The sequence below is a fragment of the Pituophis catenifer genome, unplaced genomic scaffold (assembly GCF_029215685.1).
Source record: "Pituophis catenifer annectens isolate HBS135680 unplaced genomic scaffold, rPitCat1.0.hap2 SCAF_1, whole genome shotgun sequence".
Taxonomy (NCBI): Eukaryota; Metazoa; Chordata; class Lepidosauria; order Squamata; family Colubridae; genus Pituophis; species Pituophis catenifer.
The window spans coordinates 305,988,923-306,015,496 of NW_027256881.1; the positions used below are offsets into that span (position 1 = coordinate 305,988,923).

Here is a 26,574-nt window from a genome sequence, read left to right on the forward strand (position 1 = left end):
TTTGCTATTATCCTACTGGTTGTCCAGATTTTGCAGGAAAGAAGTCTATTCTGAATCCCATTGTTCCCTCTTTACAGAACACCAGAACCAATCCCACTTCCAGATTATCTGAACTCAGAATAGGAAAACTGGATTTAGTTTGTCTAGATTGTGATCAGCCTGTAATGGAAATAACAGAACTCTGGGAATGAAGTGTTCAAACAAAGTGTGTTTTTCATTTAATTAAGCAATTTTTCATTGTTTTTCCTTTTCCATGTTCATGCAGTTCATCAGCTGTATCAATTAATTTTGCATAAATATTGAGGAAGAGGAACCAAAATGAAAGAAGTAATTAAAGAAAATCAATACATGTCATGGAAATTTGAAAGGACAGGATTTCTTTGTTTCCTCGGATCCTAGGCAGATTTGCTAATGTTGAAGACAAAATGTTTTGCAGCTTTTGGAAACTGTAGTTCTTTTGCAAGTTTATAATAAATTGCACTTCAGGTAAACTGAGACAAATTTTCTTGTCCGTACTTCATTGCTGATTCAAATTCATTGAAGCTAATCCGGCCATCAGAATCCTGATCAACCTCCCTATAAAAGAAAAAAACATTTTCATACTTTGATTAATGAAATAGTTCTATATTTTATAGCATGAAAGTATGTGATTCTGTAAGGCAAAGACTAATATCTAATTGACAAATATCTAAGATCAACACTTCAAATGTGGAAAAGGACTTTTACAATAAAACTTCCTCTTTCCTTTTGTCCACAGTATGCCTTTGAATTTATTCCAGAACGGAAACAACTGAATTTCCAATTCAAGCTAATGGATACTTTCCCATAAAATTATGAATCCTATAGTGTTAAGAATATAGTGTGCTATGTACATTGTCAAATGCTCAGGTAATGAATGTATTATCTAAACTCAGGACAATGCATACAACATTTGCAATTTTTAAATATAGCTCTTCGTACAGTATATAGATAGTTATAGAGAAATATCTAAAAACTGGGTATCTGAAAGCAAAGTCTGTTCATGCAGCCTTTGGAAGCTTCTTTAGGAGTTTCTTTAATTTTTTTAATTCTGCCTTTAATATTTTTATAAATATTGGTACTTGGTAGTACAGTGGTCTAAGGCACCCTGTTATTAAGCTGGTTATTAAGACCAGCTGCCTGCAAATACTGCAGGTTCGAATCTCGCCAAGGCTCAAGGTTGACTCAGCCTTCCATCCTTTCTAAGGTAGGTAAATTGAGGACCCAGTTTATGGGGGCAATAAGCTGACTTTGTATAAATATACAAAAGAATGAAGGCTATTGCTTAGCACATTGTAAGCCGCCCTGAGTCTCCGGAGAAGGGTGGCATGTAAATCAATTTTTTTAAAAAATAAAAATAATAATAATAAAAAAAAATAACTCAAGGTGGCGAATATATTTAATACTCATGAATGAAGATAAATATATGCGTCCCAGGATATTATTGCAAGATCCAATCCAGTTCTGATCACTGGAACCAAAGATCTATTCTTCCAAGCTTTCAGGCTCATGCTGGAGCCTGAGAGAACTTCTCTCTCTCTCCAGAATGTATGCACTGGAGTGTTTTATGCATTGTATTTATATGTTGCCTGGTTGTGTGTGGCTTTTAGTTGTTAATTAGGGCGTTGATGGCCAGCTATTAACTCATTAGTTGTTATATCCTTGTGTACCCTGCCCTCCATTCCTAAGTACCTAGTAAACTGGTGGTAAATCAGCACTCCTATTGACTGACAAAGGGCACATTTCCCAGGCTTCAATCATTTCTCTGGCTATTTTTGTTCCTGCTTGGCCAACAATCTTGGCCAACAAGTATCTGCGAAATTGAATGCATGTTCATTGCAATCTGAAGCTACCAATGAGTTCAGGACCCCTTGTCTAACTGCTTGCTTGTTTTCTCGCAATTGTTACCTTCCTCAACATTTATCCTACCTCAGGGGTATCAAACTCGATTTCATTGAGGACCGCATCAGGATTGTGTTTGACCTCAGAGGCCGGGGTGGGTGTGGCCAGGGTGGGTATGGCCAGCTTAATGTCACTTGTGTCAGGGTGCATGTGGCAGCCCAAGCACTCTGCCAGTGAAAACAGGCTCCCAAGCTCATTTTCAGCCATAATAGCCTCCTGCAGCCCTCTGCCAGTGAAAATGGAGCTCAGGGCGGCTGCACGCGGCCCTCCCGAGCTCCATTTCACTGCCAGAAGTATTGCAGGCTGGTCCTTTGCTGTTTCCAGGATGACCCCACAGGCCTTGAGTTTGACACCCGTGTCCTACATAGTCACAGGAGCAATCCATGCAGGGAATTGGCAAATTGCATTAGAAGTTTCTCCCGCCTCCAAACAATCTTTGCAGTGAACTAAGGGTCAATGATACATTCATAAAATAAAGATGACACATTGTTAAATATAAATTATTTGACTATGAGGGGTCTTTGGTGCTCTCTGAAAACAACTCTTTGGTTGTTTTCTTGCAGATGTTTCATTACTCAAACTAGGCAACATCATCAGCGCTGGTAGGGAGTGGGGTTTGGTCTCAATTTATATCCTAATGACTTGCCCTGTCAGTGTTGGTGGGAGTGGTCTTGGGGGATTTTTTGGTTGAGCTGTTTACTGTTAGCTTGTTTGGCAGATCCTTGATTGGGATATTGTTTACTGCTTGATTGCTGGTTTGATATTAATCTTGGTGTTAATCTCTGGTCATCTGGGTGTTGATCACTAATAGAGTGGTGCTTTGGTCTTTTTGTTCCTTTTTTGGCTTATTGATTATTTCCCTTGAATGCTATGCAGATGCTATTTATCTCTATGTGCCAGTTGATAACTGATATGTCAGCGTGCCAGGCTTCCAGGAATTCTCTAGTGTTTTTTGACTTGGTCTAGAATGGTCACAGTTTTCCAGTTTTCCACAGTTTTTCTCTACCAGTTATTTGATTATTTTCTACTATAATTTTTAATTGCTATATTGACAGTAAAAGTCAAAATAGATCAGCAGCAGCACAGAAAATAGAACCAATAGAGACTCCAATTCTGATATTTATGTTTTTTGGTGTGCCATACTATAAGCAGAAAAGCAACACTACTGTCAGTTACTTGATTTCAAGTATATTCCTTTTTTAAAACAATAAAAATAATATTTACAGTTTTCTTCTGTACAAGTAGTCCTCAAGTTATGACCATTCGTTCAGTTACCATTTAAAATTATAGTGCTGAAAAAAATGAACTGATGAACAATGCCAGAAATTATGGCCATTGCAGTGCTCACTCAAGTCACGTAATCAAAAGACAGTTGCTTGGCATCCTGCCTTCATCTATAACTATAGGGGCACTGCAACTCTACCACCCGCCTATCTACTCCCTGCCCCCATCTACAACATCTGGTAGTCCTGCACCATGGCACTTGTTGTCGGCAGCAGTGCTGGGGCTGGGATGGAAGTAGAGGCCCAGGGCCTTCAGCAATCTCAGCCAGCCTGTACTTCATCTCCAGGGCCACTGCCACATAGAACTGCTGCCTCAAGTGTCACACCATACCCCATCCCGTCAGCACCCTTCTACAATGCCCCAATTGCCCTGTGTTCCACAGGATCTGTGCCCCATTTACCTTCACCTGCCAACAGGCATACACAGCCTATGCGAGGCAGCTTCTGAGCACACCAGACCTTCTTACCAAGACTGCCTCACATCAGTCTCTAAGTCAGTGTCCCATTTTCACAAACTTTGAAAGTCTCATTTCCCAAATCATGCAATTTGGGGGATGAGGCTTCCAAAGGATCGCAAGAATGGAGTTCATTCTCATAGTGCTTTAGAAGTTTCATTTCCCAACCATTAGGTACATTCATAGAAAAGCAAGCTACAAATGGCTATCTATGATGTTTGCATTACTGAAATAAATGAACTTTTGCACGATATTCTAATTTTTCGAGTTTCACCTGTATATTATCTCTAACATAGCAAAGTGCTGTTAAGGCTATGTCTTACCAATTATTAGAAACATAATACAGGACTAGATGGAATTTTGTATTGATCTAGCACAGGCTACACAATATTGTTAAATAAAAATTGTTGCAATATTTTCAGGATCAGACTCAATAAAGATAATAGGAGTTAGAGGTTTAAATATATTTCTCTTTAATCATAACAGGCATTCTATATTCACTGAATATTCAAGATAGAAGCAAAGAAAATGGTGAGGGTAGCTCCTTATATATACAAGGGGTGGAGCCAGGAATGGGAGTGGTGAATTATGAATGCATTAGGATCCAAAGAATAAGTTAACCCCTGATGTCCCATATATACATTATTTACACATTAGAGAATAAGGCATTTACATTTGACAAATCCCCCTCTAAATGCCGGTTCGCTATACAACACCAATTACATTCAGATTCAGGACAATATAATACATATAATTTAGAAGTTAAATATTTGTGCTGTTTAGAAGGTAAAGGCTTCGTTAATATGTCAGCTAATTGTTCAGAGGTATCACAATGTATTGCTTTGATGAATCCATCTTGAGATAATTGTCTCACGTGCTTAAATTTTATATCAATATGCCTGGACCTTTGTCCAATTGCATCGGATCTGGATATTTCAATGGCTGCTTTATTATCTTCATGCATAACAAAAGGTAATGCAGGTTTTTTCCAAACATCTGAGATCAAATCATTGAACCATACAAGGTTATTAGCAGCTTTGGACAAACAAACATATTCCGCTTCTGTGGTTGAAGTGGCTACCAGTTCTTGTTTACCAGTGTACCAGTAAACTGGACAATCATTCAATAGAAAAATATAACCAGAAGTACTCTTCCTGCATGACGTATCACCAGCCCAATCTGCATCTGCGTAACAGGTAATTTTTGGTTCTTTGTCATTATTAGGTTCTAATACTAAACAAAAGTCTAATGTATTTTTCAGATATCTTAGAATTCTTTTGACAGCTTCCCAATGATACATGGTTGGTTTGCTAACATATCTTGACAATAAATTGAGAGGTAATGCAATATCTGGCCTGGTCCAATTAGATATATAAAGGAGTGAGCCTATAACTGATCTGTAAAATGTATTATCTTTAAATTCAGGGGAAGATTCATCAGTGTTTCTAAGAAAATCAGTTTGCATAGGAGTGTCACAGGGTTTGGCATTGTTTAAATTACATTTGTTTAGAAGTTCAATGATCTTATCTTTCTGAGTAAGTTTGAAACCCCTTCTAGTTTTGTTAATTTGTACACCAAGATATTTATTCACTTTACCTAAAGATTTCAACGAGAAATGTTCGTTTAACTTATTTACAAAGGTTTCTCTGCTCTCTTTATGCTTTCCTATATATAAAATATCATCCACATAAATTAATACAAATTCAATATGATCATCACTTTTTTTTACAAAGAAACAGTTATCAGCAGTGGTAGCGTTGAAATCCATGGTCTTAAGTACTTTTACCAAGCAATCGTACCATCTTTTGCCAGATTGCTTTAATCCGTATAGACTCTTGTTTAATAACCAAATTTCATTTTTATTAGTGTATTGACTGTGTGGTGCTCTTACATATATTTCCTTATCTAGTTTTGCGTGTAAATACGCAGTCTGTATGTCATATTGAAATACGTCAAGATTGAGTGCAGATGCTACTACTAGAGCTGTTTTAACACTCTCTGTCCTCACCGTAGGGGAATATGTGTCAGTATAGTCTTCTGGATATTTTTGTGCATAACCTTGTGCAACTAGTCTAGCCTTGTATAGAGTATTGCCTCCTTCTAGGTTCTTAATTTTATAAATCCACCTGGTACCTATAATTGTTTTATCCTTAGGTGCGATTGCAGGTGTGAATACATTTAATCCTTGCAAACTTTCCATCTCTTTTTTCATAGCTAGTTCCCATTTTTCTCTTTCTTCACGCGGGAGTTTTAATACTTCCTCATATGTATTAGGTGTTATTTGTTCACCATCCATATGCATTATGTAATCTTTGTATTTATTTGGTGTTTGATTTCTATTGTTTCTAATAGCTCTTTCAGGTTTGCTATGGTTGTCATGCAAATATCTAGCTTCCTTTTTTGTTAATGTGTCTGTCTTTATTTTATGCTGACTATTTGTCCAAGTTTTGGTTTTGTTCTTATTTTTGTTGATATTTTGATTTTCTATTGTCCCTTCCTCGCAAGATATTGTATCTTTGCATTTATTTGGAAATATTTCATTAAGGTGCAATTTAGACCAATTGGCCTGCTCATGGAACACAGCTGTTCTGGAGACTATAAATTTGTTATTATTATCTATGAATCTGTACCCTTTGGTTCCAGTTTCATATCCCATAAATCTTAATCTTCTGGATACGTTTTCTCCCTTTCTCCTCAACTGCTTAGGTATGTGTACGTCTGCAGTGACTCCAAATATGTGCATGTGTGCTAATTTAGGTTTCCTATTATACATCACCTCATACGGTGTCTTATTCACAATACTGGACCAGGTTCTATTTTGAGTGTAATTTGAATAATGTAAGGCTTCTGACCAAAATTGTTTGCCTAAACCAGCATCCTCTAATGTGCATCTAATCATGGTTTGTAGTGTGGAATTCTTTCTCTCTGCAATCCCGTTTTGGAACGCAGAAAATGGATTAGATGTGAAATGTAGCATCCCTCTATCCTTTAACCATTGGGAGAATTCTTTAGACATGAATTCACATCCCCTATCTGTCATAATTTGTTTTATTCTGATATTGTGTTGAGTCTCTATGCGTTTGTAGAATTCCTTAAATTTCTGAAAGGTTTCATCCTTGTGCTTTAATGTGTAAACAAAACCATAGCGACTGTAATCGTCTACTATTGTTAGAAAGTAACGTTTCCTATAGGTAATTGATGGAGTTAATGGACCAACTAAGTCCATATGTACTAAGTCAAAAATATTGTTAGTTGATCTGTTAGATTTTTTTGGTCTGGGACTGGTTTTTAGTTTGGTGGATTTACATACTGAGCATTCCAAATAATTTTCACAATTTTTTATTTTGACACCTTCTGCGTGTTCAGTCATTTTTTGTACTACAGGAAAGCTTGCATGTCCTAACTTCCTATGTAAGATGTGGGCACACTCATCATGAATTGGTTTACCTATTTTTGGTTTCTTCTCATTGTGTGTATTTTTGTGATCATGAGATATTTTACATTCATCATTGTCACTGTTACTAACATTTTCATCATTTGCTTCAATACAATCTTCCATATTTGAATCAATGTTATGTAACCATCTTTCTTTTGTTATCAGATAGGGTAGACCTCCTTTAATTATCACGGTGCCTACATTTGTTTTGTCCTTCTCTAAAGTTGCTTTCCCCTTTGAGAAAACTATATTGATGTCAGAATCTCTGCTTAGTTTTATGGCACTTAGTATGTTATGAGGTATTTCTGGGATTAATAATACCCCCTCTATTTTTCCTAGACCAGGTAAGGTCACATTTCCTCTGCCTAATACTTGAACCTTTTCTTGATTAGCTACCTTTATCACAAACTTATCTTCTGTAAATGAAGACAATATACTTTTGTTGTTAGTGGTGTGATTGGTTGCACCAGAATCAATAAGCCAATTATTGTTCTCATTTTGCTGTGTTTTGGTGCTGTCTTGTTTATTTAGTCCATTTAGTGACCCAGATTTTCTCTCTTTTGAATTTTCTCTACCCCCTCTACTTTCTCTGTAATTTGGTGGGCTTCTATATTTGTGTCTATCTGTGGAAGACTGTCTATAATTGTATTTGCTCCTATATTCTGGCCTATGTCTCTCCCTTGAGATTTTGGGACAGTCTCTTCTACTGTGTTCCCTGGACCCACAATTGTGGCATCTAAAGACTTCATTATATTTTTCTTGGAAAGCTACTTTCCTAAAAGATTTGTGTTCTGTTTGATTACTGGAACGATTTTTTCTTGAATTGTCTTCTGTTATCAATTTGTTAGATAGACTTTCTATGGATAAATATCCTAAATTAATGGTATCTAAGTGTGACATAAAACTATCCCATGATGAATCAAGTGAATTGATAATAACACTTTTCATTGTTTGATCTGAAATCACTTCCCCCCTCAATTGCAACTCAGCTCTTATTTTGTTTAGAGATATTAAATGCTCACTTATAGAAACCCCTGGTTTCACTCTAGAAGAAAAGAAATCCTTAGACATTCTTGTAGTGGTAGCTACGCTATCGCTGTGAAACAGATTAAACATGCATTGAATTATTTCTGATACAGTTAGGTTTGGTTTGATGCTATGATACATTGCAGGAGACACGCTAGATATTATTATGAAAAATGCTCTATGATGTAAACAATCTATTTTTAAAGTCCAAGGTCTTCTTGGAGGGCTAGTTATAAAGAATAGTAAATTTTCTTTCATAAAGACAACCTGAAGCTGTTGATACCACTCTTGCAAATTAATGCCATCAATTCTAAGTTTTGGGAAGTCACTGGGTAAGTTCCCCACATTATTTTGTCCATTACTTACAACCTGAGGCAGTCCGTGGTCTCGCAAGTGCAGGAAATTACAGAACGGCATGGGGATGCTCGCAACGAGTCTGCGCGGTTCTTTGGCCAGTTCAAGTCTTTCGGGGCCGTCTACGAAGTTTTGCACATGCGCGTTGCTCATTTCTTCTTTGGCGTCGTCGTGGAAGGTTCTCTCCATTTCAGCTCTCTCGTTCCGCTCCTCTTCAGATGAGTCGGTCTCTGGCTCGGTTTTTGGGGTTCTGGTGGCGGCGACGGCTCTTCTCTTTCTTTTGTGTGCGTTGATACTTGATCCGGTCTGCGGTGTAGGACGGAATCGGCATGGCTCTCTGGGTTCGGGTGTCGTCGCTTTCGAAGTCAGGATGGGAGCGTGCAGGTCTCGAGTTGTCGGTTTGATTTCTTGCTTCTTCGTTGGTGCCTTGGAAATTTTCAATCTTGGCCCAAAGGCAGCAAAAAGCGTTTTCATTGCTGTCTTTACTTGGGATTTCGTTAAATCTTCTTCACTTTCTGATTCTGGTTCTTCTGAAGAGTTTGAGTCTTCTTTTTCACTTTCGTCGTTTGATAACGTTTTTCGCGCCAGAAATTTTGAACTGGGCGTTTTGATTGGCTCTGCTTCACTCTCTTTCGAGGCTCGTTGAAACCAAGATGGCTGCCATTCAAAATTTCGCGCGGGATCACATCTTTTCTTTTTCATAACGACTTTCTCAGTAGTCATATCACTCACAGTTTTTTGATCTTTGGGTTTTTCTTTGACGATGTTTTTCTCTCTCGCTGCTCCGCTGTTCTTCAGCATTTCTTGGAGGTTCGCGATGAGGCTTTCATCGTTCTTCTGGCTTTTTAATATCTTCAATATCTCTGACCTGAGTTCGTTATTTTCTATTTCGATTTCTTCCTGGTCATTATTTTCATTTATCAGTTCTTCTTCTTCAGTGGTGTATTCTTCGGATTCTCTCGAAATCGCGTTAGTGGATTCGTTGATCATCTCTTGTTCAGTTTCTATTTCTTTGCTGTATGCCCTGGTGTTGGGCCTATCTTTCTTAGACATTTTTAATTATTTATTGAGTCAATTAACCATCCTCTGCTACCAGCTTGTTGCAATATTTTCAGGATCAGACTCAATAAAGATAATAGGAGTTAGAGGTTTAAATATATTTCTCTTTAATCATAACAGGCATTCTATATTCACTGAATATTCAAGATAGAAGCAAAGAAAATGGTGAGGGTAGCTCCTTATATATACAAGGGGTGGAGCCAGGAATGGGAGTGGTGAATTATGAATGCATTAGGATCCAAAGAATAAGTTAACCCCTGATGTCCCATATATACATTATTTACACATTAGAGAATAAGGCATTTACATTTGACAAAAATAATGCATGATCAGAACGTGTCTTCAAGAATTAACAATTACAACTGTTCACCTTGTAAGCTGCTCTACTTTGCTCATTGTTGACTGTGAAACCAATTATTTTGTTGTTGCTGTGTATCTTTATTTTTCATTCTGAACTATTATGCTGATGTTTGTAGCTGTATTCATCACCCACAGTATGTGCTTCAAACAGCCAGATAAATTGAATAAAATATAAATAAATTAATAATCTGAATGTGTGAGTTTTCAAGTATTAACTAGTTCAAATGAATAACTATGATGAAAATGACATGTTTCATTTAAACGTATCTTTGAAGTAGGAGAAATATTTATCTCTTTGATTCAGTAAATACAAATCAATAGACTAGAATAACTGCTGTTTATTATTCATCAAATTTTCCTGGTAATTTTAAAAACTATTTATTTTGTGCCATTCAGCACCTAAGGCTAATCTTTTACTAGAATGGTAGATGTAATTAGTACACAACTTAACTCAATGCAGAATATAAATTACTCTCTTATTATATTAGGTAATTAAAGCATCCTGAAACACTTCCCACCCTCCCTGGCTGCATAAAGCCACCTCTCCAACTGGAATTTTAAAATCTCAGTGTATTGTCTAAACAGCATAAAGAATTACATTTGATACCCTCTTTCCAGTTTCTTGATTAATTAAAATGTATATATTATAAATGTTGCAATTGTGCCGCCTCCAATTAATAACCCCATTTCTAACGCAACATATTATTTCACTCAGTTTTCAGTGCTCTATTTCCAGATAATGTTTTGGATATTTGAGACATTTCTTTAGCTGCTGATCTACCGGATAATTTACTGGTACCTGGAAATCTGAGTCAGGTGACAGGAATTGGCAGAAACAGAGCAAGAGTATTTTATGCATACAGAATGGATCACAGAATTTGCCTACCACCAAGTCAGATCATTGGTTACCAAGTCCAGTATTGTCAGATGAAAGCAGTTTTAAGCATGAATCTTCCCCAGCCCTATTTGGAGAAACTGGAGAATTCAAACTATAATTTCCTCCCTGCACAGTTGCAGCTGATCTGTATAGTAGGGAACATATTCAGCTTGCAACCATTATTTTGGTTGTTTTCATTTGCTGGATAGAACAAGCACCATTGCATCTAAGGGTTGCTATGTTTTAGAGTGAAATTAACATTACTGGCAGTAGGATCCATTTTGTACCCTTCCTCTATGTTGTAACATAATGATCACAAAACTTATATTTCCTGCTAATTGTGTCCTCCATTCTATTTAACATTTGTATGAAGACACTGAATGCTTATACTGATGACAAATTTAGTTTGCCTTCCCTTCATCACCGAGTGTGTCAAACTCCTCGATTTATTTCTGCTTGGACTGGATAATGGGCTTGATATAAGAGGAGTACAGAGATTAACTTGGAAAAAATATGTGGCAAACATGAGCTTAGTCTGGTAAAACAGGAAAGTTGAGAAAGAAATTCAAGATTGTGTTCACTGCTTTGACTCTCTTTGGTATAAAGAAGAGGGAGAGAAAATGCTGCCAGGCTTTCAGCTTTCTGTTATTATAGTCTATGTCAATAAAGTAGACATATTTCTTGCAATGTCTATTTCCTGCCTTGGCCTGCCTTGAAGGGCTGACATTGGTGAAATGAAACCTGAGCTTTAAAGAAGAATTAAAGCTGAATTCCGACAGGTCAGAAGGTTTAGTGGTTGGGGAAATATTTTAGAGGAGAACATGTTTTCCCTGAAATTATAGGTTTGCAATTTGGGAGTGGTTCTGAATTTGTCTGGTTCTGTCCTTGCATTGCTAGGCCAGCATAGTAGCAGGGGAGTAATGGTATATGATCTATCAATTCTTTTAGAGAGGTCGAATTTGGCTTCCATTTCTCACATGTTGGTTTCCGTCTCTTTGATAATTATAATCTTACTGTGGAGGCTCCTGAAGGAAATGCAAACATTACCAAAAAATCCAAATTACAATGATCAGGCTAGGTGTTTCCAGAAGGGAGCATCTGACACTCATCCTGGACTAGTTCCCAGTAGATTTCCAAGTTGAATTCAAAGCAATGTATTAACCCTGTTCAAGGAACAAGTCCTGCTGTACCTTGGAACTGTGACATTTAGCTAAAGGACTGCCGTGTAGGTCATCCCTGAGGGAGGCTGCCAAGGCAGAGGGTGTCCCAGATGGCTCTGGAATTTTCAACAGTTTGATCTGCATCTTCATGGGCCTGTTTAACAAAGGCTAAAATTTATTTATTCAAACTGCAACCTTCTCTCTCTAATAATATTATGCTTCTCAGTCTGTCTTACTAATGTATATGATGAAATCTTTTATTTATACTTATTTGACAGCTTTTTTTACTCATGCTTTTTAAATTTTTGTTGGGGGGGTTTATTGTCTTGTTATTCTTCGGCTAGGAGAATAATATAGACCAGGGGTCCTCAAACTTGGCAGCTTTAAGACTTGTGGACTTCAACTCCAGCATAGCTGGCTGGAGAATTCTAGGAGTTGAAGTCCACAAGTCTTAAAGCTGCCAAGTTTGAAGACCTCTGACATAGACAATTATCAAAGTAAACAAATAAGACACATGAGTCAGCTCTTCCTTCACATCATGTTCTTAGTCATACCTACTGGAAGCATCTTCTTCTCTTCTGAATCTCAATTATTAAGCCAAAATTATAAACCACCGCTTGAAATGGGATTGTTTGGATCAAACATGGTAAACAGGTCGCAGTTTGACCTTATTTCCATATAAAAAATCATGGTTAGTTGAAAACAGAAGAAAATTACTTTTATACCTTCTCTCAGTCATGCCATGATTGCAAGTTCATCCATGGAGCAGCAATCACGTATTGTATTACATTCAGGCAGAATAAAATATTGCAAGGACTATGTTATTAGATCAGTGCACGGATGGTCTATGGAGACCCATTGGCTATGACAAACTTCTGTGCTGAGACTACCTTTGGACATCATGCAGACAAATGGCTGTTGTCATCTTGCGCTACGCAGCATGTTGACTTCCCTGAGATTTTTAACTAGCAATATTAGTCCATGGATAAAAATTTAAAATGTTCCTTTGTTCCTGAAGGAGATTTTCAGAATCTTAAAACTATAAGTAACAGTATTGTAAAATTACATTGTGCCATTTGGCATTATAATACAACTATTTCATGGAATGTTAAGGAAGAAGAGAATTTTAAAAGGTCATCTAATCTATTTCCACTGGTCTTTTCAACCAGATGAAAAGGCTGATAAATGTGCAGTCTTTTTTCTACTTGATAAAATGATACATTTTGCCAGCTATTGTTATTATATCATCACAAATATTGATTATCTCTTTGAACTATCAGCAAAGAATAAAACAAATAATGCAATAGTGTTGATTAATGAGAGACACTCAACTGATGGCTTGCCATATTTCAATATTATTACTGTTTTCCATTCCTTGGTGGAGCTGTAGAGGTGCCTATAATTTTCAGGAAAACTCATGTTGTTTTTCACATACACAGGAAAGATGGACCCTTTCTTCTGATCTATCCCAAAATCTGATAGATTTGCTTAATTTTTGAAGAAAGTTTCCCAAGGCATTAGCAGACAATTCTATCAAGGGTCTTGTTGGCCTTTGGAACATATAGTCAAAACAAACTGGTGGTCAGTGTAAATAACAGATGAAGTTCAATTGTACTGCCTGAAGCTTCCAATATTTAACTATATTTTAATCCTACTAATGTAATGAAGAATATACAGCCACTCAGAGACACTTTTAATTTAAATGGTATATAAGCCTTAATAAAATAATTTAAAAAAATAAAAGAACTCAAGAACTCAGTGTTTCTATTGAATCTGAGAAGGTCCCAAACTATTTACCACTTTTTAAGAACCATTTTAACACAATTCTTCAGCACAGCAATTCCTGAAAAGCACTCTACCTGGATGACTGAGAATCTTCACATACACACACACACACACACACACACACACACACACACAGGCAGAGAGAGACAGAGATGGAGAGAGAAGGAAGAGATGGAGAGAGAGAAGAGAGAGAGAGAGATGAGGAGAGAGAGAGAAGAGAGAGAAGAGAGAGAGATGGAGATTCTTTGGGATGAAATCTTGATTAAAGAAAAAAATCTTTTCACTCTGCAATTTAAAAGGCAAATAGCTTACTTTGTTTAAATACTTAAGGCCAAAAGGGAAGAACTCACAACAGAATGTAGTGCAAATAACTAAGAACGCAAAGCCATTCTTGCTTACTTACTTTAATATACTTAATAAAAGTATAAACAAGAACTGAAGTGGTAATGAATTTATAACAAATCGTAGGAACCCACAGGGCTTTCCAGTCATGTTTTGTTTTCTGCACATTTATTCCCACACCCTCATGTCTCTTTTACTGACAATGCCTCTTATAGCTATGTATTATTTATTTTATTATTTATTTAGAAAACCCTGTACCAGTCATCCGGGTACATTGAAAAACAGGTCCCAAATGGGAACAATTAAAAGCAGTTTATGATAAACTTTAAAAACCATCAATTTATATTGAATTACATAAATAATTCAATAAAAGCTTCTAAAAATAAAATAAACAGCTTAAAAGCTTTTGAAATAGGGGGAAATAATGCCAGATCTGTAGGTGCACCACTTTAATGAGTGCTTTAAAAACAGGATAAATCTTAAATCACTGCCTGAAGGTTAAAAAGTTCAATGCCAACAATATCAGAATTCGGATGGCATGCCACAATATTGGAATAGCATGCCAAAATAACTATTATACAATTTAAATACTAATGTTTCTTTTTGGAGAACGTATGTTGTCAGATATTTATTGTCACTCATTGACCACCCTCATGTTTTATCCTTTGTTTAAGCCTTTTAAGCATGCCAGGAAGAGAATGAAAGCCAAGCAGAAGAGAAGAATGCCATAAAAGATCATTTTAATACCGGGATTATGGGAGTTGTTAGTATAACAATGTTTAACATTAAATAGAAGTTGGGGAAAATACCAGCTTATAATTTTATAGTAATATTTATGACAGACATATAGCAATAGCACTTAGATTAATATATTACTCCATAATGCTTTACAGCACTGAGAGGTTTCAATGTCATTGCCCCCAATAACCGGGTCCTCGTTTTACTGACCTTAAGAAGGATGGAAGGCTGAGTCAACCTTGTGCCCTGTCAGGATCGAATTCCAGGCTGTGGATAGAGTTAGCATGCAATACTGCATTCTAACCATATGCCAGCAGGGCCCGTGTGTGTGTGTGTGTGTGTGTGTGTGTGTGTGTGTGTACACACACACATACATATATACATAGATATACACCCACCCACCCACGCACACACCAATAGTGGGTTTCACTTACCTTCGCTACTGGTTCGGAATTGTGAGCGCGTGTGCGTGCCCGCTTTTCTTGCACCCAGCACTTCTGCGTCGCTACCGCTACTAGTTTGCCCGAACCGGGGCGAACCGATACAAACCCACCACTGACACATATATACACACACATACACACACAGAGTGAGAGATTATAAAACGCATCTTTTTATAAGTTTCAACTGGAAGCTATTATTGCAGGACTACTGAATTGTCAAACTGACTGAACACTTTGTACAAAGAGTGATGCTTGGGGATGAAATGACCCACCAACTGATGTTTCAAGGATGGCAGCTTTTTCAGTAATCTGTCTTTTTGTCTAATAAATTAGCCACTGCTATTTATTTCTAATACTTGTACCTTTGTTGATGAGCTTCCTGCAGTGCTCTGCAATTTACTCAGATACATGAGTATTAATTTCACTTTTAAAAATACATGTAAAGAAAACTAAATAAATACTTAACAAACGTGGAACAGTTACGGAAAAGATTGTTATGGTTTTTAGAATAATGTAGTATAGACCTAATGACAATCATACCCGTTATTTTGAGAAACAAAACTATCAAGGAAGTATTTTAGTTGCAATAATATTATCAAGATCTGTAGATACTTACTCTCTAAAATAGTCTGAAGTGCTCTCCAGTTTTTCAATGGCAATCTAATTTAAAGTGATGGGATTAAATAAGAAAGGCAATATATTGTACTGAAGAAAAGGGTTCAAAGATTTATTTATTTATTAGTTCAATTTATATGCCGCCCTTCTCCGGAGATTCAGGGCAGCTTACAATGCATTAAGCAATAGCCTTCATACTTTTGTATATATCTGCTTAGTAGGGCTTTTTGGGGCATCCTAAGCAGTGTTCTATTTTATACAAAGTCAGTTTATTGCCCCCACAAACCGGGTCCTCATTTTACCTACCTCGGAAGGATGGAAGGCTGAGTCAACCTTGAGCCTGGTGAGAATTGAACTCGTAGTAATTGCAGGCAACTGGCAGCTAAGTGCTACTTTAATAGCAGTTTAGTCCACTGCGCCACCAAGGCTCTTTAAATAGCCTTAAATAGAAGTGGTTACTTTTTATTGGAAATTCTTTATTTCTTTTATGTAATAGGATCCATATTCAAACAATGTGATTAATGAAAGCAATATTTTATTATTTCTGGGCAATCAGTTTAAATAAAAACAAGGAAGTAAGAAAACTCTCATTGATGGTTGCAATATTCATAAACAGTTTTATATAGACACTCATATGCATATAAGCCTTCTATTAAATTACAGGTAGACCTCAACCTATGACCTTAATGGAGCCTGCCCATAACAGTCATATATCATAAAGACCAATCCAATTTTACAACTTTTGTGGTGGTCATTGGGTGGTTGTTAAGTGAATGTACTGGAGGACCAACTTAACTCCAAAATGATAAGATAATATGGTTCTCTAATTCTTGTAAAAGCAATCTTGCCACTACATCACAGGTGTCAAACTCAATCGTGTCACATATCACGTTTTTTGCTTTTGCAGAGCCGGGGTGGGCGGGGCCTGCGTGTGACACATCCGGCCCACAGGCCATCAGTTTGACATCCTGCACTACATTATCCTGTGGATATTCAAAGCAGAAAAGGGTTACTATACTGAATTTTCTTGCATCCTGGTTCCCACCTCTTCTAATGTTAATGATTTATAAGATCAACTACTCCTGTGGAAGTGATACTATTAATTACACTAAATTATTGCTTTAAACATTGATCCTAGGAAACTGCCAACAAAGAATGTAACACTGGGTAGAAAATTACATTCCTTCTTACATTTGTTGATACAATGAATATTAGAATCAAGCTATATAAATATATTTTATAAAACAAAATGCTACATTTTGTGATGACCCAGGGCAAGGCACAGAGGCAACACAGCCAGCTGATAGCTCGAACTCCCCTTTATTTCTCCAACTTTTCCCCAAACGCTCCCACGTTTATGGCAAGTCCCGGAGCAAAGCGCTCACACACACACCTCCAGCAAGCCTCTGGCTGCGAGTAGTCCAGCAAAATGCTATTAGCACAACAGCTTCAAGGCAACAACAACTTTAAGGCAAGAAGTCCAGCAAGGCAAGGGAACAAGGCAATAAGTACAACAAAGCAAAGGAACAGGCAATAAGTCCACAGACTCGATGTCGGCAATGGTACACAAAACTCCATGAATTCAGCGCTTGTTCCCAACAAGCACCCCTCCCTACAGCGACTCTTTAAGTCTCAGTCCCCAGGTGTGCCTTGTACGCAGGCCGAACCAACTACTGGGGTCGGCCTGCGCTGTTCCCGCCTCCTCTCCACTCTCCATACTCGGGGATCAGGAGGAGGCAGTCCTTGCCTGAGCTCCGTCACTCCTCATCTCCACTGCCTCCCCTTTTTTCCCCTCTCTCTCGGTTGTCCTGCCCCCATTCTTCCTTGCTGGCAAGCAGTCCCAGGTCCGAGGGACCAGGGGCTGACTCGTCCTGCTCCTCCCCGCGTTCCTCCGGAGCCAACAAGGCCGCCCCCTCAACTCCATCGGCCCCAGCTCTGGCTCGTCCTCCTCCACTGACTCAGGCTCCAATGGAGCCATGACACATTTATAGTCATTAACAGAAACCAATACTTAGGAGGTCAAAATAGATATGTTCACATCTAGATTTTCTTAGAGTATATTATTTTCTTCCCTCAATGAGTGAGCCCCCTTAACTGTAAATATAAGTATAAACTGTAAGTATAAAAACTCACTTAAAAGGTTTCAAACAGCTAGATAGATATAGATTGCTATCATAGCTGCCCTCTTAGTAAGAACAGATGGAGCAACAGAACTTTATATTCAGCATATGCAATTGCATAAAATATGAAGCTTTTAAAAACACTGATGTGCTCTAATGTTTATTAACAGAAAAATGTGCTACACAGCTACAAATCAGAAAACTGAAATTGTACTATATTAATCTACACTTTCAACATCTGCTTAACTACTGATTAAATTATGTCAGCTTTGTTCTCAATACAGCACTAATAGAGACAAATACAAATTTATGGATGCTTTTGCTCTATTAAAAAAAAGCATATCCACTCAAGTTTTTTCAAATTCCATTAATTTTATTAGAAAGCAATGGATATTCTGGGCACTCTCTCACAAAAATCTAAATCACTTAATAAGATTTAGGATTTCTCTGGATACCTTTTTATAGTTGTGCTCATTGAAATATTCAGCTTTACAAAACAGTCTTAGCAGACTATGGGCTGCATCAACCCAAGGATAATATCAAAATTAAGGGAAGTGATAACAGTACTTTATACTGCGCTACTGAGGTTACATTTAGAATACTGTGTCCAGTTCTGGTCACCATAATACAAAATGATGCTGAGGCCCTAGAAAGAGTACAGAGGAGCAACTGAGGGAAGACATGATAGCAGTCTTCTAATATTTGAAGGGATGTCACAGAGAAGAAGGCATGGATTTGTTCTCCATAACACCTGAGGGTAGAACAAGCAGCAATAATTGGAAGCTTATCTGAGGAAGGCCCAACCTAGAAATAAGGAGGAATTTCTTAACAGTGAGATTCCCAGAGTTGTGGGTGCTCCATTGCTGGAGGTTTTCAAGAAAAAAATTAGACAACTATTTGTCTGAGATGGTATGAAGACTCCTGCACTGGACACAGGATTGGACAAGAAGATCTCCAAGAGCCAACCCTATTATTCTATGATTATTGATAGTGTATTAATTCTACATGAATTACCATATTTTTTTGGACTATAAGATGCACCGGACTATAAGACGCATCTAAATTTACAGGACCAAAATAAGAAAAAATAGTTTTTGGCCTCTGCGCATTGCGTTTTCGCCCACCCAGGCCCCCAGAAGCACTCTGCAATGCTCTGCATGGCCCATTTTTGGCAAAAATGGGCCCGTTTTCGCAAAAACGCACCCACTTTTGGCCTGCAGAGTGCTTCTGGGGGCCGGGGAGGGTGAAAACATGATGAGTGGAAGGCTTGGGAGCCCCAAAAGCCCATATTCTGTCTATAAGGTGCACCTAAATTTTCACCCACTTTTAAGGGGGGGAAAAGTGTGTCTTATACTCCGAAAAATACAGTAGCTATTTGTGAACATATAAGTTCATTTTCGCTTGGTTTCAGTTAAACCATTTGAAAGAACAAATTTCTTTCAGTGAAACTGGTGGGGATTTTATTATGAGAAACTAGAAATTGTAAACCTTAACAAAGAATGTTTATTTATATACTGTGTATCCCAGGGTTCTCCAACCTTGGCAACTTTAAGACTTGTGGACTTCAACTCCCAGAATACCTCAGCCAGAAAAGCTGGCTGAGGAATTCTGGGAGTTGAAATCCACAAGTTTTAAAGTTGCCAAGGTTGGAGATCCCTGGTAAATCCTATCTTTCATTCAACTGCTGTTATTTAAAACAAATTTAGATCGTTTAAAAATATAACTTTTCGCAGGAAGATATTGGCAATATCTTTTTTCACTACAAACTGCTCCAATAGTTATGAATATCAGTTTAAAACCTGAATATCTTGCTCACTGCTAAAAACTCATGTACTCCCTGTGAAAATGCCTACTATTGATGCTAAGTAGAACACACACACACCTACAGAATTTATAAAGTGAAACATTAAATTTATAGCAATTTTATGCTAATGTAAAACCATGTGAAATATTTATAACTGTACAAACAAAACTTCCACAAATGCAATACATTTTAACATCAACGCAAGAATAATCAATAATACACACACAAATACTTTCAATTTACAATATTTATATATTTCATAGTTTCTCATAATGTGAGAGAAATAGGTGGTTAATTATTATTGTCATTATCAGAGTATTTTATAAAATCATATCATACAGAAAAAAGTATTTTTCTCCATTATTTTCTTCATCTTTCAATTTATATGTTAATTTTTCCATTATCACACTAGACCATACGTTATCATACCAATTTTTCTTATATGCCCCTTCTAGATGTTTCCAATATTTTGCTATTACTAATCTAGCAGCCATTCATAAAAAAATTAATAGTCCTTTGCATTTCAGATTTGTATTGGTTTTTTTTTTTTTTTTTTAATTTGATTTATATGCCGCCCTTCTCCGGAGACTCAGGATGGCTTACAATGCGTTAAGCAATAGCCTTCATACTTTTGTATATTTATACAGTCAGCTTATTGTCCCCACAAACTGGGTCCTCAGTTTTTTATATATATACGACTAAAACGTGTCTTTAAGCTTTTACTGGGCATCATAGGGCAACAATTTTTGAACCAAGGTACCCCAAATGGGCTAACTTACACAATGCACCCAAAATCTGACAACCCAGACTCTCGTGGGATTCAAATTTGGCATATTTGTGGTTACTTCAGTGCTGCTGCGCCACCACCAGGAGGTTCAATACACTTGTTTCACCCTGGCCATCAAGAGGCTGAGTAAACCAGTCCCTCCTCTGACCACCAGAGATCAAGAAGAGTGGTCCCACTCTAGCTTTCTGGAGGTTGGGTAGATTGGTTCCACCATTAGCTGCCAAAGGACAATCAGCTGCAGTCAAGACAGCAGGAAGTCAGAAGTTGGAAGCTGCTCCTGCTCCCACTGCTTTTTTTATGGCCTTGGTCATTCTATTTCTCTGTTTAGGCAAGGAAATATCTCTGAAATGATGGCTCAGTTGGTCACAGATTCCCTATTCACAATGGTAAAATGCACAGATGATTTCTCTATTCTTTAATTAGCAATTAAAATAATTTCCTGAAATATTATGTTCTAAAATTTACTAACTTTTGACTTGTAATGGAATGTATGAATGGCCTTGGAGAAAGAGAGGAGATAATGCCTAAGAAATAATCAGTCAAGTGAGGCAGGAGCCTGCAGTTGCATAATTGTCAGAGAAAGAAACTTAGAAAAGTTTCTTTGCCTTCAGACTTGCAAGGTTCTGTCAACGTAGCCTTAAAATCAGTGGTGGGTTTCAAAAATTTTTTACTACCGGTTCTGTGGGTGTGGCTTGGTGGGCGTGACATGGCTTGGTGGACATGGCTGGGTGGGTATAGCAGGGGAAGGATACTGTAAAATCTCCATTCCCACCCCACTCCAGGGGAAGGTTACTGCAAAATCCCAATTTCCTCCTGATCAGCTGGGACTTGGGAGGCAGAGAATAGATGGGGGTGGGGCCAGTCAGAATTATTACTACCGGTTCTCCGAACTACTCAAAATTTCTGCTACCGGTTTTCCAGAACTGATCAGAACCTGCTGAAACCCACCTCTGCTTACAATACTGTTCATCTTACTGTGTTTCCTATCTGTTTTATCTGAGAGGTCTGATATCAATCTTGCAAATCTGAGAGCACAAACTTCCTGCCTCTGTTTTTAACTTCTTGATGCATTAGAATAGGTCTTTCTCTAACCATTGTGACCTGCAAGCTCCTGCCTTTCTTGTCTGTCTTTCTTGTTATTAGTACTATTGTATTATCAATCTCTTGGCAATACATTTTACATGTAAATTGACCCTCTATTTATTTATTTATTCATTCTTCTTACGGTATAGGAGAGGAAACTTTCAATGATATTTTTTCTGTTTTCTGTAATCTTGCTTTTTCTACATAGTTTTCTCATTTAAATTTGCCTCAACTTTTCAGATGTGGACCTTCATTCTTCACATTTTTAAATCTTGACTTTTTCTTATTTTCATTGCTGGAGATTATGAACAATATGAGTTTTAGTCATAGATACAAAATAGTAGCCAGTTTGTATCATCTACTGATGACAATACATTTTAATGCAGATTGTTCTCTAAATAGCTTTCCCTTTATACAAAGGAAGATAAAATATGATGTCCAATAAATAATATAATAAAATAAATAAAATACTCTCATGCCGAGGATCACAAACACTAGAAAAAATGCTTCGCTTTTGAATTTGACAATGACCACTATCTTTTCCCTAACAATATTTCCACAGAATGAAAACAAATGCCTGATGCACATCAGCATTTTAAAAAAGATATATTATAAACCAAACTAACTGCATGTGATTAAATGAAAACATAACCTTTTGTCCTATATTTGATTATTCCATTACTGTTTTTTTTTACAATTTTATTTTCATCCGTGATTGAAAACATTTTAAACCTCACAATCAAAGCCAAGTACCATTTCTGAATGAACAATCTAAACAAAATACAAAAATAAAAGCAGAGCCAATCAATATTATCAACAAGGAGACTATATCCTTTGAAATAAAAATGTGAGGTAGCTGTTCACATTTGTTGAGTTTTCTTGCTGGTTTCATTCATGTATACCTAGCAACAGACTTACAGAAAATTAACAAACAGTGATATTTTGATAATGTGAAATAAGTTGCAAAACTGTACCAAAGATGCTTTTCCAAAAGGTGATTGGACTTTTTTCCTCCTTGAAAATGTTTTGCTTTTCATCCAAGAAGCTTACTCCCCACCATTCAGTCACAACTATAGAAGTAGCTTCTCAGACGAGAAGCAAAATATTTTTAAGGGGGAAACTCCCCGCCTTTTGGAAAAAGACCTTTGAGACAATCATGACCTGGATGATTGAGAATCTCCACAGACATATTACAAAGCTGTTGTGTTTATTTTTAGTACTGACTCTTGACTCAGATTAATTTCATTTACAAATTTCAATCCCTGGAACACCGAAGGGAGATAGAAGCATGAAAAGAAGCACCCTGAAATAAGAGCTAAAATAAACCAAGTCTGAATTAGAAATGAGGAGCCCATAGCCCTGTTTAGGCATTATCCAATTCTCCTTTTTAATGCTACATACAATGTAGTGGGCCAGGCATATTGCTGACTATTGCCAGGACACGACTGAGAAGATGTCTTTCATTGTAGCTGCCAGCATATCCTGTTGCCAACAAAATGCATCTTCATGGGTAGAATGGATGTGGGTTGATGAGGGCCTGCACCTACAGCCTTACAACAGGCATCGTGATTGCCATCAATAGTTTAACATGGAAATTTGTATACAAATGCTTGACATTTCCAAAGTTCAATATGAATGTGGATGCTTGACTAGCACTATCAAACTTAACCTATCTCAGTGTTTGTCAACTTTAGCGACTTTAAGATGTGTGGATCAACTTGTAAAATTTCTTGTGAATGGTGAATTCTGGGAGCTGAAGTCTACATATCTTAAAGGAGCTAAGATTATAAAACATTGGCCTATCCCAAAGAATTATCTGTTAGGGCAGGGATCGGCAACCTTAAACATTCAAAGAGCCATAAAGGTCCTAACTGGAAGCCCTTGTTCAATTCTGAAGCTGACTGGAAGTCCGGTTTCCACATCAGTTTCCTCCTAGCATAGCGTCCTTTTTCCTCTGCTGACCAGAAGTCCAGTTCTCTCACCATAGAGTCTCATCCTAGCGCAGCATCCTTTTTCCTCTACCTGTCCTAACCAAAAGCCCTATCAATTGTGGAGCCGACCAGCAACAGGGAGCCGCAGCAGAGGGATGAAAAAGCCACATGCAGTTCCTAGTGGAACTGCAATTACCTATTTTCAAATGGTTGCTTGAAAAGCAAATGGGTATGCAATGCACAAAATGGTAAAGCAATCAGATCAGGGGTGAAATGCTCCCGGTTCGGACTGGATCACCCGATCCAGGAGCGATGGCGAGGGGTGGTTCGGAGAACCGATAGCAAAAATCCCTGCGCCCGCCCCCCCCCCCCCACCATGCCCAGCTGAGCCACACGATCATCAGAGGCTTTTTTTTTTTACTTTTAAAAGCATTTTTTCTACAACTTCTTCCGCCGAAAAAATGCTTTTAAAAGTAAAAAAAAAAAGCCTCTGATGATCGCGCAGCTCAGCTGGAATCGTCAGAGATACTTTTAAAGCATTTTTTTCTGCAACCTCTTCAGTGGAAGAGGTGATTAAAAAAATGCTTTGAAAAGGCTCTGATGATCAGTCAACACAGCTGGGATCGTCAGAGAGACTTTTAAAGCATTTTTTTCTGCAACCTCTTCCAGGGAAGAAGTTGTTAAAAAAATGCTTTGAAAAGGCTCTGATGATCCCAGCTGTGTTGCCTGATCGGCAGAGCCTTTTAAAGCATTTTTTTGCATTTGCAGAAAAAATGCTTTGAAAAGTTTAAAAAAAAAAAAAGTTGGCCACGCCCACCCAGTCACATTACCCATCACCACCAAGCCATGCCCACAGAACCGGTAGTAACAAATTTTACATTTCACCCCTGAATCAGATGTGTCTTTCCTACAACTTTCAAAGGAAAGATTCCTTTTCTCTGCTTAAATCGCTTTTCTTTGTAACAATTTTCTTGAGCCTAGAGAAAGCAATGCAATGTCAGATTCTGCTCTTGGTTTTTTTTTTTATTATTACATTTTTAAAACATTCAAAATGTATTTAAGGCATTTTTCATATCATTCTATTTCTCAACAGTAATAAAATACTGCTTTGATTGAGATGCTAGGGAAAATTAAGGCGATCAATATTTTAGGTTATTGGTTCTACACTGAACTGAAATGTTTAAATGGCTGCATTTTATTCAGGGTGCAACTGCATATTTTTGCATTTTATTTTTATACGTACTCATTACAGATGATATTATGAAACACAACATAGTCATGCTTTTAAAAACTAACCTACAGACAATACTTTTTACTAGTCAATTTCACAGAAGAATAGTTTCTTACAATTTGCAGAACATCAAAACAACTACCAATATTTTCTATCTAACATGTTCAGATCTGTTACTCAGCAACAAGATCATAGTTAACTAGGATAATTTTTTCACAGGTAACCGTTTCTAGTAAGCAGTGGGAATTTTTATTCCCAACTGCAGACAGTGTTGTAGGATAGCAGTTTTCGAAAAGCTCTAAGAATACTCAAGTAAGCAATGTTCCCAATTGGTAACAGACAGTTATTAAATATTTCTTCCTGTGTGAACTTTCAAATTGCTGTGCATAGCAAAATGAATTCAGCCTTTTCTAAAAGGAAGAAGAAAAAAAGTGTTGCTTCTGCCCTCATAAGGTCTATGATTATGAAATGACAGAAGAAATTAAAGATAGTACAGACAGAAATTTCAAAGACTTCTCTACTACATACATGTTTATGGGAGATTAAATATATTAAAGCACACAAATGGGAGCTCCACTTTCAATCTTATTTGTACTTTGCCAATTATTTGTATTTTTTCAGAATACAAACAGTAATAGTTTTGTTATTAACCAACATAACCAATGGTGGGTTGCCCCCGGTTCGCACCGGTTCTATAGAAGCGGTAGTAAAACCGGTGGGAGGCTCCGCCCACCGACCCCAACATCATCAAAATGCTTCTGCGCATGCGCAGAAGAGCACGCATGCGCGAGCGAAGCAAACACACACATGCGGCCCCACTGCGAACCAGTAGTAAAGGTAAACAGAACCTACCCCTGAACATAACCTCCAATTTAAAAGTTTCTCACATATTGTCTTAATTAAAGACAATTACAAAACCATTTTAGTGTGGGGAGATGGGATTATTATGGCTGTTTTTGTGTACACTGTTGTTCTTTATATTATGTCTTTGTTTTTAACTGTATAAGGGTGTTGTAAACTACCTAGTTTTTTTGAAGTGGGATGGTTATAAATAAATTTCTAAAGTTCAGGGACTGCAGAACATATTGTTGTAATGAAGAAGGTTTAAGCCAAGAGTGAACCTTTTCAAGTGTGATTGTGTCACCAAAATACTGTAAAGCACAGCATGAAATCATCCAGGAAGTTAAATTAATTAATAAAAATGAGGAACATCAGAGGGCCCAGGATAGAGCCCTGTAACACTCAACTTGGTAGTGCTCTCCAGACTGATACATAGCATCTTGTTTTAGATGCTGAAAATGTCTTTGATATAGTTCAAATTGAATTCATGAATTGCATTTTAAGAAGATATTCGTTTCCCAAAGGTGCCTTTCAAAAGGCAACTGAACTTTCTTGGCTTTTTCCTTGAAAATGTTTTGCTTCTCATCTAAGAAGCTTCTTGAATGAGAAGTGAAGCGTTGGCACAACCATGGCTTGGATGATTGAGAATCTCCACAGACAAAATATAGGTTTCTACCATCATTTTGTGCTGGATTTCAATTCGATATCTTTAGCCGATGGTTATCATAAAACTATATGTCTTTCAACCTAACAAGTTATCATGGTACTTGTCAAGAATGCTCTTTATCTCCTTCAATTTGTTTTTTTAACCACTGGCTTCGTCTTTTAGACAGTGCCAAGATTTTAAGACTGTATAATTGTTCTTATATGCTGGTGAGATGACTATCCTTGAATGTAATTTCATTACTAAGGCTTATTGAAGTTG

At 37.3% G+C, this 26,574-nt stretch overlaps 1 protein-coding gene across 1 annotated transcript in view; it reads right to left on the reverse strand.

Moving 5' to 3' along the window:
- Positions 1–254: 254 nt before the first annotated feature.
- EFCAB11 (EF-hand calcium binding domain 11) overlaps positions 255–26,574 on the reverse strand; it is a 46,471-nt gene continuing 20,151 nt past the window's right edge. The window contains exon 6 of the mRNA XM_070931488.1: positions 255–576. Coding sequence (XP_070787589.1) covers positions 483–576 — 94 coding nt within the window. The 3' untranslated portion in view covers positions 255–482. The remainder of the gene's footprint in view (positions 577–26,574) is intronic.